General features: G+C 43.4%; 1 protein-coding gene across 4 annotated transcripts in view; it reads right to left on the reverse strand.

Moving 5' to 3' along the window:
* Nucleotides 1–17,320, reverse strand: part of pcbd2 (pterin-4 alpha-carbinolamine dehydratase 2) — a 58,772-nt gene that overhangs the window by 36,202 nt on the left and 5,250 nt on the right. For 2 of the 4 annotated variants that reach the window (XM_062970352.1, XM_003223934.4), the window contains exon 2: nt 15,098–15,229. In XM_062970352.1, coding sequence (XP_062826422.1) covers nt 15,098–15,180 — 83 coding nt within the window. In that variant the 5' untranslated portion in view covers nt 15,181–15,229. Of the gene's footprint in view, nt 1–1,115; nt 11,609–15,097; nt 15,230–15,826; nt 16,108–17,320 lie in introns of those variants that run through there. The other 2 variants (XM_062970351.1, XM_062970350.1) reach the window with 2 other exon arrangements.

A 17,320-nucleotide genomic window follows, 5' to 3' on the forward strand; every position in this document is an offset into this window, starting at 1 on the left:
CATGTGGCCGCAGGTCCATCTAGGAGACTGTAAATCCACGCCACCTTGACATCTTCTTGGGGAAACTCGGTGTGGCAGGCTTCTAGGTATGCCATGCACTGGCGACGGAAAACATGAACCTTGGAGGCTTCTCCGGAGAACTTGGTTGGTAGTGCTAGGGCAGGGAGTCGGACTCCGCGATCCTTCAAGCCCCGAATTTCTCCCTCTTGCTCTCGAAGTTTGTCCCGGATCCGGTTGAATTCATCCTGGGAAATGGTGTAACTGGGTGGTGGCTGGGTAGGGCCGCCCGCTCCGGCTCCTGGTGTAACAGACATATTGGCCTTAGGTTGCTTGGTGCTTTTGTGGCGGAGTCAAACTGTCAGACCCCTGGCAGCAGGGCACCAAGAACCATACATGGAGGCCAATCTCTATCTAATATCTTTATTAAGTAAATGTATAAAAGCAATAAAAACAAGTGAAGAATATAGTTCAGAAGCAGACCTTTCAGATGAGGTCAAATATAGTCCAAAAATGTATTGTCCAATAAATGATATTGGAGTTCAAAGTTCTTTATCCAATACCGAAACACACACTATTGCCAAGCAATAGTGTGGGGAAATGTCTGAGTCTCAGGAGTCCTAGGTAGCTTGACAACAAGGCTGGAAACAAGGCTGGATACAAGGCTGGATACAAGGCAAACAGTGATTCTTGGAACAAGGTCCGTGGTTAAAAGCAAAGCGAGGCAAGTCTTGATTACTTAATCCGGGAAGCAAGGAACTGGGGTTACAAAGTCCACACACGATCTTACTCCTGAAGCTGCTCTGTTGACTCCGCAAAGATTCTCCCGCGTCAGGCACCTATATTGGGGTCTCGTTTTCCCGCCAACAATCTCTTTCCCTAGAGAACGGGAAGCGAAACCCAACTTTGTCCAGATGCAAGACTCCTTAGAATTTCCCAAGGGAAGCAGGTCTAATCAGCCTGTTGTTTGGCAGCAATCCGTAAACTCCTGCGATTCTGTTCCCTGACTCCTCTGTCAGCACAGTAGGATTCTTTTCTAGGGAACGGAGGCGAGGAATGTCCCAGGTCTGTTTTACTGAATTCTTGGGGACAAACATCAACATCCGGCAGGTGAAAGGACTCCGGCTCTTATTGAACCGGCGAAAACCCCATGTTTTCGTCTTCATCTGCCACGATGGCACTAGGAACAGGACTACAAGGCCCATGAGGCATCACACTATCCCCTCTCCCAAGGCCCCCCTCATTCAGGGCCCCTCTCCGAGAGTCGCGGGGCCGCGGCTTGGAAGGGTAGGCCTGGTGGAAGCGGCGGACTAAGTCGGGGGCAATGAGATACTGAAGGCGGCGGCGGTGGAAGCGAGAATCCAAAATGTCCTGAACCTCGAATTCCTCCTCTCCGTCCACTAAAACAGGGGCGGGGGGCGGCTGGCTCGCGTCGGGGCGTACACCATCCGCCGGAAGGAGCAGAGAACGATGGAACACCGGATGAATGCGCATGGAGCGCGGAAGTTGGAGTTTGAAAGTCACAGGGTTAAGTTGCGCCACCACTGGGTAGGGACCAATGAAACGGGCATCTAACTTCTGGCAGGGACGGTGGGAGGGCAAAAAGCGAGTGGACAACAGAACCCGATCTCCTACCTTGATCTCGGGGCCAGGCTGGCGATGGCTGTCAGCGTGGCGTTTGTAGTCCTCCTTGGCTTGATCAAGTTGCTGGTGCAAGAGTTCTTGCACCGCTGTGAGTCCCTGTAGCCAATCCTCTGCTGCAGGGACTTCTGAGGTCTCCACGATGGGAGGGAAGAAACAGGGGTGGAAACCATAGTTCGCAAAAAACGGGGGTTTTTTAGTTGAATTCTGGACACCATTGTTGTATGCAAACTCTGAAAGAGGTAATAGGGAAGCCCAACTGTCCTGTTGGTAGTTTACATTACAGCGAAGATATTGTTCCAAAGTGGCATTGGTGCGCTCAGTTTGTCCATCTGTTTGGGGATGGTGAGCTGAGGATAAACGAGAGTCTATGCCCAATAGTTTTTGCAGGGCTTTCCAAAAACGAGAGGTGAATTGAGATCCACGGTCAGTGACCAAACTCTTGGGCAATCCATGTAGTCGGAATACATGTTGAAGAAATAAGTCTGCGGTCTCTTTGGCCGTGGGAAGACCATCGCAGGGGATGAAGTGGGCCATCTTGGTGAAAAGGTCCACCACTACTAGAATCGTGGTGAATCCAAGGGATGGTGGTAGATCTGTGATAAAATCCGCGGAAATTATCTCCCATGGGCGAGAAGGTGTGGGAAGGGGGTGCAGTAGCCCTGACGGCTTCTCCCTTCGCGTCTTGGAACGCTGGCATACAGGGCAGGTGTTGACATAATTTTCCACATCCTTGCGAATCTTGGGCCACCAGAAATCTCGCAGGATCAAGTGCATGGTTTTGAATAGCCCAAAATGTCCGGCAGGCTTGCTGTCATGGCACAAACGAAGTGCTTTTTCTCTGCCGGGGCCTGGAGGGATGTAAACATGGTTTCTGTAGCATAATAGACCGTTCTTACGTGAGAAAGGGAAACGTAGTCCTTTGCGAATCTGGTCTTGGGCCCAGGCATCTGTCTGTTGACTGGCCCTAATCTCTTGAGTGAGAAGGGACTCTGTGGTTGGGGTTTTTGGGTTAGGAGGAGCTGGCTCAATTGAAGTGGATTTGGTGTTTCCCACTGTGAGCGTGGCAAAGTTCTCGGGTTGCAGCAATCGAGATTCTGAGGTGTCTCTGCGCCCTGTTGCATACTCCGGTTTTCGTGATAGGGCATCTGCTTGCTTGGTCTGAGCAGGAGTCACATAGTGGATCCGGAAGTCAAAACGTTCAAAGAACAAAGCCCAGCGTTGTTGCCTTTGGTTTAGCTTTCGTGCGGTCCTTAGGTGCTCTAAATTCCGATGGTCTGTATGAACTTCAATGGGGAATTTGGCCCCTTCTAACCAATGCCTCCAGTTTTCAAAGGCTGTCTTTATGGCTAAGAGCTCCTTTTCCCAAATGGTATAGTTTCTTTCTGGAGCTGTTAGTTGGCGTGAGTAATAGGCACATGGATGGAGATGTTCTCCCACTGGTTGCATCAGCACAGCCCCTACTGCCACATCGGAGGCATCTGCCTGAACAACAAAAGGGGTTTTTGGATCAGGGTGCTGTAGAATTGGCTGGGTCGTGAATAATCGCTTTAGCTGCTGGAAACCCCTTTCAGCTTGTTCTGTCCAGCGGAAAGGCTGTTTCCCTCGGATACAGCTGGTGATTGGGTCAGACCAGCAAGCGAAATCTGGGATGAATTTGCGGTAGTAGTTTGCAAACCCCAAGAAGCGCTGTACTTCCTTTTTGTTAGTTGGCGCCCGCCATTCCAACACGGCCGAAACTTTTGTCGGATCCATGGATAGCCCTAGTGGCGAGACGCGGTATCCCAGGAAGTCTACTTCTTGCAAATCAAAGGCGCATTTTTCTAACTTGACGTATAGTCCATGATCCCGCAATCGTTGTAGCACCATTCTGACGTGCTGATCGTGTTCTGTTTGTGATTTCGAGAACACCAAAAAATCGTCCAAATATATAATCAAAAAACAGTCTAGGTAGTCCTGGAAAATATCATTGACAAAATGCTGGAATGTTGCAGGGGCCCCACATAATCCGAAATTCATGACTAGTGTTTCAAATAATCCGAATTTGGTCTGGAAGGCGGTTTTCCATTCGTCCCCTTCTCTAATGCGAACCAAATTGTAAGCCCCGCGAAGATCCAGTTTGGTGTAAACCTTGGCCCCCCGGAGTCGATCCAATAGGTCCGCGATCAGTGGCAATGGGTAGCGGTTCCGCTTCGTGATGTTGTTCAGTGCTCGATAGTCCACGACCAAGCGTAGGTCCCCTGATTTCTTTTTCACAAACATCACCGGGGAAGCGGCTGGGGATTGGGAAGGCCTGATAAACCCCTTGCGGAGGTTTGTCTCTATAAACTCCCTGAGAGCTTCCTGCTCTGGTTCAGTCAGGGAGTAGAGGTGTCCTCGCGGAATTGGGGCCCCCTCCACCAGATCAATGGCACAGTCATAGGGTCTATGTGGGGGTAGTTTCTCGGCTTCTTTTTCATTGAAAACATCCCAAAAATCCGAATATTTCTTGGGCAAGGTGATGATGGGTTCTGTGTCTGTGGCATAGACCCTGGCGACTAGGCAATGGTTTTGGCAGTACTTTGAAGCGAACTGCAGTTCCCTGTTAGACCAGGAAATGTTTGGGTCATGGAGTGTCAACCACGGGATACCCAAGATCACGGGGAAATGAGGAACCTCAGTAACGAAGAAGGAGATTTCTTCCATGTGTTCTCTTATCCACATTCTGGTGGGCTCGGTCCATTGGCTTACTGGACCTGTCTTCAGGGGTCGGCCGTCTATGGCTTGCACCACCCGGGCGTTCTTGAAATCATGGTATTGTAGTCCCAGGGAGTTAGCATAGTCTCTATCGATGAAATTGTTTGTTGCCCCTGAGTCTATCATGGCATGGATCATGACGGGTCCCTTTTTTACTGACCACAGTGTGACCACCAGGACAAATAGGACCCCCGTTTGCGGCTCTTGAGAGGAGTTTTTGACCGGGTTGGCGAGCCCCTCTACACCCGGTCGCTGGCTTCCCCCGCCGGCTTTGTTCCAGCCGCCTCGGCAGCCTCCGCTTCCGCGGAGGACACCGCCGCCAGACGGGCGGGGGCTTCTTCTTGGCTGGGCACTCCCTGGCGAAGTGGCCCCCATTCCCACAGTACCAGCACAGATTCAAGCGTTGGCGGCGGGCCTTTTCTGCAACATCCAGCCTGGGACGCACATTGCCCAGTTGCATCGGCTCCTCCTCGCTTCCCATGGGGTTAGTGGCTGGCTGTGGGGGTCTCCATACCGGACGAGGCTGGACACTGGCAGAAGAGGGGGGTTTTACTCCGGCTCTTCCACTCTGGCCTCGGAGCCACTGTTTCTTGTTGGCGAGCAGGACTTCAGCCCGTAAACAATGGGCGATGAGTCTTTCAAGAGTCCCAGGGGGATCCACCTTAGAGATTTCTTCCTGCATCTCAAGATTGAGGCCCTCGCAAAATTGTCCTGAGGGCTATGTCGTTCCAGCCGGTGTTTTGAGCCAACACCCGGAACTCGGCTATGTACCGGGACAGCGGTCTGTCCCCTTGGAAGAGGCGTCGGAGTTTGTGGCCGGCCGCCTCTTCATCATCCTCGATTCCCCAGGTGTTTCGAAGATGGACCAGGAATTGCTGTGCGGTGTTTAAGTGCGTGGAACCCGCATCGTACAGCGCCGTCACCCATGTGGCCGCAGGTCCATCTAGGAGACTGTAAATCCACGCCACCTTGACATCTTCTTGGGGAAACTCGGTGTGGCGGGCTTCTAGGTATGCCATGCACTGGCGACGGAAAACATGAACCTTGGAGGCTTCTCCGGAGAACTTGGTTGGTAGTGCTAGGGCAGGGAGTCGGACTCCGCGATCCTTCAAGCCCCGAATTTCTCCCTCTTGCTCTCGAAGTTTGTCCCGGATCCGGTTGAATTCATCCTGGGAAATGGTGTAACTGGGTGGTGGCTGGGTAGGGCCGCCCGCTCCGGCTCCTGGTGTAACAGACATATTGGCCTTAGGTTGCTTGGTGCTTTTGTGGCGGAGTCAAACTGTCAGACCCCTGGCAGCAGGGCACCAAGAACCATACATGGAGGCCAATCTCTATCTAATATCTTTATTAAGTAAATGTATAAAAGCAATAAAAACAAGTGAAGAATATAGTTCAGAAGCAGACCTTTCAGATGAGGTCAAATATAGTCCAAAAATGTATTGTCCAATAAATGATATTAGAGTTCAAAGTTCTTTATCCAATACCGAAACACACACTATTGTTTGGCAGCAATCCGTAAACTATTGCCAAGCAATAGTGTGGGGAAATGTCTGAGTCTCAGGAGTCCTAGGTAGCTTGACAACAAGGCTGGAAACAAGGCTGGATACAAGGCAAACAGTGATTCTTGGAACAAGGTCCGTGGTTAAAAGCAAAGCGAGGCAAGTCTTGATTACTTAATCAGGGAAGCAAGGAACTGGGGTTACGAAGTCCACACACGATCTTACTCCTGAAGCTGCTCTGTTGACTCCGCAAAGATTCTCCCGCGTCAGGCACCTATATTGGGGTCTCGTTTTCCCGCCAACAATTTCTTTCCCTAGAGAACGGGAAGCGAAACCCAACTTTGTCCAGATGCAAGACTCCTTAGAATTTCCCAAGGGAAGCAGGTCTAATCAGCCTGTTGTTTGGCAGCAATCCGTAAACTCCTGCGATTCTGTTCCCTGACTCCTCTGTCAGCACAGTAGGATTCTTTTCTAGGGAACGGAGGCGAGGAATGTCCCAGGTCTGTTTTACTGAATTCTTGGGGACAAACATCAACATCCGGCAGGTAAAAGGACTCCGGCTCTTGTTGAACCGGCGAAAACCCCATGTTTTCGTCTTCATCTGCCACGATGGCACTAGGAGCAGGACTACAAGGCCCAGAGGCATCACACTAGGACAAATTCCCTCAAGTTGAACTAAAAGATTTTACATATGGTTGAGAGTTAAAAACAGCTGTCTGTTACTGGTGATCAAGGTTTCTTGTTTAAGCTGCTACTGATGAAAGGAAGGAGGAAGGGGGACACTCCCAGTGATGGAGATGGAAGCGTGGCTAAAAAACAGGCCTGCATAGGTAATGGCATCATTCTTGAGAGCAGGCCTGCACAATCTGCGACCCTCCAGGCGATTGGGACTCCACTTCCCAGAAGCCTTAGCTAGCTTGATCAATGGTCAGGAATTCTGGGAGCTGAAGTAAACATTTCTCTGACCCAGTGTCAAGCAACTCTTACTGTCAAGAAGTTCTTCCAAATGTTTAAGTTGAATCACTTTTCCTGTAGTTTGAATCCACTATTCTGTGTCCAAGTATCCAAGTCTCTGAAGCAGCAGAAAACAAGTTTGCTCCATCTTCCATGTAACATTTTTTCAAATATTTCAATATGGATTTCATGTCCCCTCTTAACCTTCTCTTCTCCAGGGCTAAGCATACCCGACTCTTGAGCTGCTCCTCATAGCACCCATTTTCTAGACATTTTCCCACTTTGCCCTTTTCTGGATACCTTCCAGCTTGTCAATATCCTCTTGAACTGTGGTAGCCAGAACCAGACACAGTACTGACCAAAGCAGAATAGAGTGAGTCTATTGCTTCCCTCAATCTAGACATTATATTCCTATTGATGTAGTCTAGAGTAACATTGCTTTTTAGCTTATGATCACATTCTTAACTTTCAAGTGACCCAATCTCACTGCTTAACTGTAATCTCTCACAGCAACACTCGTTAGTTTGGAAATGCTTCCTTTCCACTTTCTCCAACTATGGATACAAGCAAGAAGGAGAGTGTCATTTAAAGTGCCACTTGTCTGTTCATTCTTGTCTTTTCTTTTTTTACAGATCCATGCATTTCTGTTACATCAATCCACATATTTCCCATCATATCATCCAGCTATGAAGAACAGCCACCTGATTTTTAAAATAATAAATATGAGCAAGGAAACCTTGCTTGATACAAATCCATTCTGTGCAAAACATCCAGAAGAATGTCCTGATTAAGCAGTTCAGAGAACATCTAAAATATACATTAATATCCTATATAGATAAAATACAGGAATCTGCACACTTTGCTCTGAGCCTAAGGAACTGATAAATATGAATATTTTATGCAAAAATGACTGTTTGATCTGCTATGGAAGGGATCTCCATATACGAGTACTGAACTAGTCTTTAAACAAATATGTGACAATCTGAAGGGATATTTATTATCATATCTATGATTCAAGATCTAAAAATAACTGCATGAGAATACAACAAATTAAAAATCTCCTCTTATAGAAGCTCCATTCATTTTTGTAGGGTCTGTCAAATGTATTACTTTGTACGACTGGATCCTACATGCAGATTTTGCCATTAAAAGATTGCACATGTATTCAGCAAGGATAATATGTAACCAAATTATTCAATATTTTTTAAAAAACAGACAAGCACCCTTAGAAAACTTTTCTGCTTTAAATATTAAATGTGATCCTAACACTCGCATGCAGTTTACTTGTTCACATCAGACATAAGACACAGAAAAGTTGAACAGAAAGCTAAATGAAGCCTTTAAGCTGAAGTCTTTATTTAATAAACATAGTGGTTTTTATAAACTGCCTTCAAGTACTCCAGTCACCTCTGTAGTTCCTCAACATTTTCTAAATATCATTTTCTAATGCCATTTGGCCAAAGTAAATATGAATCCTGGCTGACAATACAGGAAAATGGGGGAACATACATAGAATCATCGAATAGTAGAGTTGGAAGAGACCTCATGGAAGAGACCCCTGCCAAGAAGCAGGAAATCGCATTCAAAGCACCCCCGACAGATGGCCATCCAGCCTCTGCTTAAAAGCCTCCAAAGAAGGAGCCTCCACCACAGTCCACGGCAGAGAGTTCCACTGCCGAACAGCTCTCACAGTGAGGAAATTCTTCCTGATATTCAGGTGGAATCTCCTTTCCTGAAGTTTGAAGCCATTGTTCCGCATCCTAGTCTCCAGGGCAGCAGAAAACAAGCTTGCTCCCTCCTCCCTATATCTTCCCTTCACGTATTTGTACATGGCTATCATGTCTCCTCTCAGCCTTCTCTTCTGCAGGCTAAACATGCCTAGTTCTTTAAGCCACTCCTCATAGGGCTTGTTCTCCAGACCCTTAATCGTTTTAGTTACCCTCCTCTGGATGCTTTTCAGCTTGTCAACATCTCCCTTCAATTGTGGTGCCCAGAATTGGACACAGTATTCCAGGTGTGGTCTAACCAAGGCAGAATAGAGGGGTAGCATGACTTCCCTGGATCTAGACGCTATACCCCTATTTATGCAGGCCAGAATCCCGTTGGCTTTTTTAGCAGCCGCATCACATTGTAGGCTCATATTTTTGTTGTCCACGAAGACTCCAAGATCTTTTCCACACATACTGCTGTCGAGCCAGGAGTCCCCCATTCTGTATCTTTGCATTCCATTTTTTCTGCCGAAGTGAAGTATCTTGCATTTGTCCCTGTTGAACTTCATTTTGTTAGTTTCGACCCATCTCTCTACTCTATCAAGACCGTTTTGAATTCTGCTCCTGTCTTCTGGAGTGTTAGCTATCCCTCCCAGTTTGGTGTCATCTGTAAACTTGATGATTGTGCCTTCTAACCCTTCGTCTAAGTCATTAATAAAGATATTGAACAGAACCGGGCCCAAGACGGAACCCTGCGGCACTCCACTCGTCACTTCTTTCCAAGATGAAGACGACGCATTGGTGAGCACCCTTTGGGTTCGTTCGCTTAGCCAATTACAGATCCACCTAACCATAGTTTTGTCCAGCCCACATTTTACTAGTTTGTTTGCCAGAAAGTTGTGGGGGACTTTGTCGAAGGCCTTACTGAAATCCAGGTAGGCTACATTCACGGCATTCCCTGTATCAACCCAACTTGTAACTCGTATCAAAAAAAGAGATCAGATTAGTCTGGCATGACTTGGTTTTGGTAAATCTGTGTTGGCTATTAGCAATGACTGCATTTGTTTCTAGATGTTCGCAGACCACTTCCTTAATGATATTTTCCAGGATCTTGCCTGGTATTGATGTGAGGCTGACCGGACGGTAATTGTTTGGGTCTTTCTTTTTCCCTTCTTGAAGATAGGGACCACATTTGCCCTCCTCCAATCTGCTGGGACTTCTCCTGTTCTCCAAGAACTCTTGAAGATCATTGCCAGTGGTTCTGAAATAACCTCAGCTAGTTCCTTCAATACTCTTGGATGTAGCTGACCTTGATCACCCCATCTTCTCCTTGCGAAACTTTTCCCTACAGGAGTTGGCTATATGTTTGAATTCTTTGGTGATTTCTCCCCTTTTCCACTTCTTGTGCATGTCTCTTTTGAGTCTTAGCCCGGTTAGAAGTTCTTTGGACATCCATTCTGGCTTCTTCGCACTTGTCTTATTTTTTCTTTCTTTGTTGGCACTGTTTGCATTTGTGCCTTGAGTATTTCACTTTTAAAAAACTCCCATCCATCCTTAACTCCCTTGTCTTTTAATATTGGCGTCCATGGCATGCTGCTCAGTATTGCCTTCATTTTTTGGAAGTCAGCTCTCTTAAAGTCCAGAGAGCTGTAATTTTGTAATAACAAATTACAAAACCAAGAAATTCTGTTTCCTTAGTTTTTTTTAGATGCAGCCATATAGTATGTACCTACAAAAAGACACATTACTGTCCCCCATCCCACATGTTTCCTTTTGTGATGAAATCCAGTATTGTCTGTGAGCCTCTTTAAAAAGGCAGCTTGAGATGCAAGGAGAAATACACCAAGCTGATGTGGATGCAGAGTAGAGCAGTTTCATCTCCAAAAATCTGGTAAAGCAGACCTTTCACCACATTTTGGAAGACTTTTGTTATAAATACTGAGAGCAATAAAAGCTGAAGTGCAGAATTCTAGTATAAATTAATGAAGGTTTAATTGACTATTGGGGGTGTTTTATACTACAGGCACACCTCGGTTAACAAAGCCTCTGACAAAGAAACTCCTTTTTACCAATCATAAGCAAAATAGAAAAAATAAAATGGGAAATTTTAAAAATCATACTTCAATGCATTTTGAAAGAAGCCTTCAGTGGTCTTCAGAAGGTTCAAAATGTGTTTGTTTAGTTATCCAGGCTTGCCATTATACATGTGCAAATTGTTACTTCTGGACAGAAAGTTTGCTGAACCATGTTGAACTCTTTCTTGTGGAGGAGGAAATTAGCACTATTCTTTCAATGTTATTTCTGCCTCTAGTAACTATATTCTCTGTTAAAGAACTAATGCCAGGATCACGTCTACTTTATTAAATGAGGTATACCTATACGTGTATTTAAATCCATGAGAGAGAGCAACCTGAACACACAGTTGTATCCACAGATTATATATCCATTAATTCAACAATTAATAGGATGATTTTTTTTAATTTCCAAAAGACAAACTCTGATTTTACCATTTTATTTAATTTGCCATTGTATATAATGGGACCATGGAGTTTGATATCCAGGAACCAAACCCCAGTGGATCCCAAGTGGATGTATATGAACATTTGCATAAATTATATTGAAAAGGAACATGTATACAGTTCCTTTCAACCTTTCCCCCACTGTTCCTTTCTGGAAATGAATACACACAGACATATGCACACATATCTTATAATAAGCTTACTAATTGGCCATAAGTTGAGGAATGGAAAAAAGAGGTTGCAATTAATCTTTCAAAAGAAAAATAAAGACACATAACAATTTAAAGACTAAGATATTTTATTTAGCACCTGACAGAATGTGTTGTGGTTCACAAAAGTCTGCTGTAAGTAAAAGTATCTTCAAGATGCCACAAAATTTTTTGTTGAATTCACCACAGATATTTCAGCCCTGAATCAAACTCTTGGTTCCAGCTTTCCTCTAACGTTTTCCGGCTGATCATTCCACAATCTTAGGGCATCCAATGAAAAGGTCCTTTGAGTGACAGATGCCAGTCAGATTCTGGCTGGTTGGAATAGCTGCTCCCCAGAGGACCTAAGTATCAGGAGTGGGTTGTTAAAGGTCAAAACCAATTCTTTGTAATTATCCCAGAAACTAATTTGTACCCTGTGGAGTGATTTTAGTAAGGGTGTAATATGTTCATTCCTAGATGTTTCCGTAACCAATCCAGCTGCCATGTTTTGAACTAACTGGAGTTTCCAAACTTGGCAAAGGTGTCTCTATCTCAGCCACTCATGTGGACTATTTTGGATTTTGGAGTATTCTGGATTTCAGAATTCCAGAAAAAAGAATGCTCATAATAAGATTCAAGCCATAAATCAAACCAAGGAGTCTTGCCTCTGCCATGAACTCTCTGAAGCTTTGGCAAGCCACTTGTTCTCAGCTCAAGCCCACAAACCTTTATAGAGTATAACAAGAGCAACATTTAAAGATTAGGATTCAAATTGCAACTGCATAAGGTGAAGTAGTTGGAATGTTTGTTCAGATAAATGGAATGTATTTGTTATACTCCAAAGGTAGTATGAGATCCATATGCATCTACAAGAACCTCTGCTCACAGAGGTGGAATTTTCTACTGAGGGAAAAAGTCTATGACCACATGGGCCAAATGTGTTTGAGACATGGATGATTCAGGTATCTGATATCTGCATTTAATCAACATTTAAGGAGAACAATGTAAGTAATTTTATGATAAAAGAAGCCGGGTACTACTTTATACTGAAACAACAGCACTAAATTCATAAAAAAGAACAGAAGATATCTCTAGAGCTTGCTACAGAAAAATCTAAGTATGTTCTTGCATAAACCACTCTAGCTCATGTTTATAACAAACTAAAACTTGTGTACACTGCCAGAATTCTTAAGAATGTTTTATATAACCATTTCTCAATTGTGTTACTTCAAAGATAGATCATAACTGAAAACTAAATTGCTTCTCAGCCATGTTTATTCTGACTTGCAAAGAATCTGTCCATTCTCTTGCTACTGAAATATTATGCAAAACAATACAATTATGTCTATGGAAATATGAAATTTTGCAGGAAAATATGTTAACATCTATTGAACACACAGTCTTTAAAACCTGGCATGAATAAAGCCACAGTTTTCTATGTATCATGTCATTTATATTATCTATGAAAGTGATAAAATTTCATGGAATAAGTCAATCAACTCAAAATCATCTGCAATGCATAAATCGGAAATGCCTTTTATGTCAGGTCAACCTGTCAGCTTTTTATACAGTTGATTTTACACCATCTGTAAAGGGCATGGTAGAGATCACTAAGGAAATTATACTTCTTGGCTGCTTGACTTTTGTTAAATAGTTATATTGTCTTCTGTACACAGAATATGTAATGACTTGAAGACAAATGCTGTTGATTTAAATGTTTTTTTTCTTTGAAGCTATATTATTAATCTGCATTGTAATATTGGCACACGGTTGAGTTTCAGGCATATATCTTCTTAGTTGTCATGTGAGCATGGACGTATGTGTAAGTGCACACACAGACTTTTAGAAGTGTCGATAAAGTCATTTTACTGGAGAAACCAGTAAATAATATTATAAAGAAAAGGCGGGGGGGGGGGGAGTAAACCCCTTATACCAGGATCACAGCACAGCCTGATCAGGGAATACAAGCATTGCCTATGGTAACAGATGTTGGATAAAGCAATGGGAACTACATAAGCCACATAGATAGTGGCTTATGTAGAGAAACCAACTGGAAGAAGGGGCTTTTGATAGAAATGTACAAAGCAAAGCTCTAGTGCTCAATTTTTCTTGTAACCCACCCTCTCATTCATTTATATTCAGTTAACTGCATTCCTGAGCATATCAACGCATATATCTCAAACTTGAAAAGCCAGATATGAGTACTCCCTACAGACACAACAAAGTTTTTGTTGTTGTGTGCCTTCAAGTCATTTCCAATTTATGGTGATCCTAAGGTGAACCTACCATAGGGTTTTCATGGAAAGATGACTTCCTGTAAGCCTGAGAGCGTGTGATTTGCCCATGTCTAAGCAGGTATTTGAATCCTAGTCTCCAGATCATTACCCAATGCGCAAACAATCACAACACATTATCTCTAGGCAGAAGTTCATGGGATTAGAAATAGAAGGGGGAAATCACCAAATAAATAATTTGTGCCTATAAGGGGAAAGTCAGAAGAACTAAAGCTCAGAATGACTAAGGCTTAGCAGAGAGCTCAAAAAATTAATTTGGGGACATGTTCAGAAAAGGATCTAGGGACCACACACTAAACTCAAGTCAATGGTGTAATGTGGGAAAAGTCAATAGAATTATAGTAGTCAAATCAAGAGAACTAATGTAGTATTATCACTCTATTCTGCTTTGGTCAGATCACATCTGAAATACTGTTTTCAGATCTGGGCATCACAGGTCAAGAAAAATATCGACAAGTGTCCAGAGAACAGCAAAGGCCTGGAAACTATGCCTTATGAGAAACAACTAAGAAAGCTTGGTATTTTTAACTTGGGAAAGGGAAGACAGGGACATGATAGCCAGCTTTAAAGATCTGAGTTAGATAAACTAATAAATTCAAATGATAAGAAAGGAGACTTCACCTAAACTTTAGGAACAGTTTCTTTACTGTAACTGCTATTCAACAGTAGAATAGATTGTTGACTGACTCGCCTTTGAAGGCCTTTAATGACCGGTTTGTTAGGCATCCTTCAGGAGTGCTTTAGATGTGTATTCCTATATGACAGAAGGTTGGACTAGACAAACCTTGAAGTCCTTTCTGACTCTTATCAGGGAGACAGCTTGCCTACAACACAGGAAACAGTTCCAAATACACATCCCCAGAGAACAGGATGTATCTTCCAGATGTTTTGAACTAAACTCTGATAATCCCTTACATGACTGATAAGACAAAGTTTTTCCAGCCGTGCCACTGAATTCCCTAACGTTTACCATGAGTTCCCTGTGGATTTTATGATAAAGATGAAGGTATTAGAAAATATTTAAGGCTGTAGTACTAAACATACAAGTTTGTCCACAGGTTACACTGAAATCCAGGGGACCTCTAAATATAAGAAAGAGTGTAAACCTGTATTTAAAGCATAGCACAGTACAGGTTGAGTTTTCCTTACCCCAAAAGTGCTTTTGGATCTTGAGGGGGGAGGTGTTAAATTTTAGAAGATGTATATTTGCATGTATGTACACAAAAAGATATCTTGGAGATGGGACCCAAGTCTTAACACAATGTATGTTTCATATATACCTTATAACTAAAGACTAAAGGTAATTTTATAAGCAATATTTTGTGCGTGAAATAAAGCTTGTGTACACTAAGACATCAGAAAACAAAGGTGTCACTATTTTAGCCATCCGTGTGGTCAATTTGGATTTTGTAGGATTTCAAGATGCCAAACTTACAACAATAATTGTGGTTCACTACTAAGTAGCTGACTTTCAAACAACAGACTTGGGTGGCTGATGAAGTACATACCAGATGAAGACAAATGGGTTTTCTTTTCATCAGAAATAATGCTATTTACCTGATTGAATGTTTTGAAGGTGAATTCCTTGTATATAGCATCTCTTTCTGTGAGCTCAGACCAACCAGTAGATTTGAGATCATATAAAACTTGGTTCCTTTCTTCTGTGGTCAACCAATGAGCCTGTGAAGACTATAGCAAGAAAGACAGAAATAAAATACATTAAAACTAAAGTTGGAAAGTTTAAACATTAAAATACATTAAAACTAAAGTTGGAAAGCTCCTTATCAAGAAGAAAAATATATGTCCTATCATACTGGAATGTGTGCTTACAAATAAAAGTTTGAAAGAAGCTCTGGCCATAGAGGATACAAATTTTGTATACTGTTTAAATGATATCTGCCATCTGTCGGGGACGCTTTGAATGCGATTTCCTGCTTCTTGGCAGGGGGTTGGACTGGATGGCCCATGAGGTCTCTTCCAACTCTATGATTCTATGATATGCATAAAAGTGAAGACTGATCTATATAAGATAGATAGATTTGTTGTTGTTGTTTATTTGTTCAGTCGCTTTTGACTCTCCGTGACCTCATGGACCAGTCCATGCCAGAGCTTCCTGTTGGCCATCACCGTCCCCAGTTCCTTCAAGGTCAGGCCAGTTACTTCAAAGATACCATCCATCCATCTTTCCCTTAGTCAGCCTCTCTTCCTTTTTCTTTCCATTTTCCCCAGCATCATGATCTTTTCCAAGCTTTCCTATCTTCTCATTATGTGGCCAAAGTACCTCACCTTTGCCTCTAATATCTTTCCCTCCAGTGAGCAGCCAGGCATTATTTCCTTGAGTACGGACTAGTTGGATCTTCTTGCGGTCCAAGAGACTCTCAGAATTTTCCTCCAACACCAGAGTTCAAAAGCATCTATCTTCCTTCACTCAGCCTTCCTTACGGTCCAGCTCTCGCATCCATAGGTTACTATGGGGAATACCACTGCTTTAACTATGTGGACCTTCGTTGCCAGTGTGATGTCTCTACTCTTCATTATTTTATCAAGGTTGGCCATTGCTCTCCTCCCTAGATAGATAGATAGATAGATAGATAGATAGATAGATAGATAGATAGATAGGCATAATTGTCTAAGCAGATATGTTAGTAGTGGTTCCCAACCTGTGGACCGCAGCCCAGCAGTGGGCCGCGAGAACAAAAATTCAGTTTGCGAACCTCCTTCCTCTTAATTTATTTATTTTATGAATTTTATTTTCACTCCTTTCCGCAGAGCTGACTATTGCATTTGATAGACCACATCCGCTCTAGAATATTAAATACGGTTTTTTGTGGACGGGCAGATGGTGAATACCGGATGGCATATGTTCTCTATCAGAAACTAGAGCGGATGTGGTCTATCCAATGCAGTTTTCTAAATCAGCACTCCAAATAACCAAATCAAATCTAAAGTTAGCCGAAACTGATTCATAACCCTTTTGTTTCTAATACTGGAGAGTGGTCCCGGGTCAAAGTGGGCCCTGGTCAAGTGGGCCCTGGTCAAAAAAAGTTTGGGAAGCGCTGTGTTAAAGGATGGAAACAGAAAACGTATTTTAAAACCCTGCTAATATATGTTGCAAAACAAATGCTGCACTTTACTAAAAGTGGGAAGGGCAGGTCTATAAGGGACTTCCTTATGAAAGCCCTACTGTGTAGTTCAGAGTGAACACTGCAGATCAAGCTTTTAGTGGTTTACGAGTGTAGTATGAGAACCTTCTTACAGATTACATTGAAATGGAGCATTTATTCAGGGCTTCAGTTTTTTAGTGATATATGTGCACTGCACTACATTTTGTATCTGATCCTAAGCAACAAATGACCTGGACAACGGGGTGGAGTCAGGCCTTAGGAGAGAGTGTGTTGTCCTGGCATTTTTTACACAGTGGAAGATCAAGCCAAGTCACAGAATCATAGAATTGGAAGAGACCTCATGGGCCATCAAGTACAACCCTCTGACAATAAGCAGGAAAATCACATACATGTAGTCATACATGCATACTGAATTTGACGAAAACCGATTTCAATTAAGCTGAGGGAAACACTGAGTGAGATGTGGGAGTTCTGCAGTTTTAAAACAGGACTGATCATCTCTCAGAAGTGTTCTGGTTGTTTATTCCTGCTTTGCAGAGGTCTGGCCTAAATGGCCCTTGCAGTCTCTTCCGACTTGAGGACTCTCTGATTCTAAAATCCGGATTAAGACAGAAACTTCTGCCTATCTTGTTTTGATACCTGTAGGCTCAACTAA

This window comes from Anolis carolinensis, chromosome 2 (genome assembly GCF_035594765.1).
Source record: "Anolis carolinensis isolate JA03-04 chromosome 2, rAnoCar3.1.pri, whole genome shotgun sequence".
NCBI lineage: Eukaryota > Metazoa > Chordata > Lepidosauria > Squamata > Dactyloidae > Anolis > Anolis carolinensis.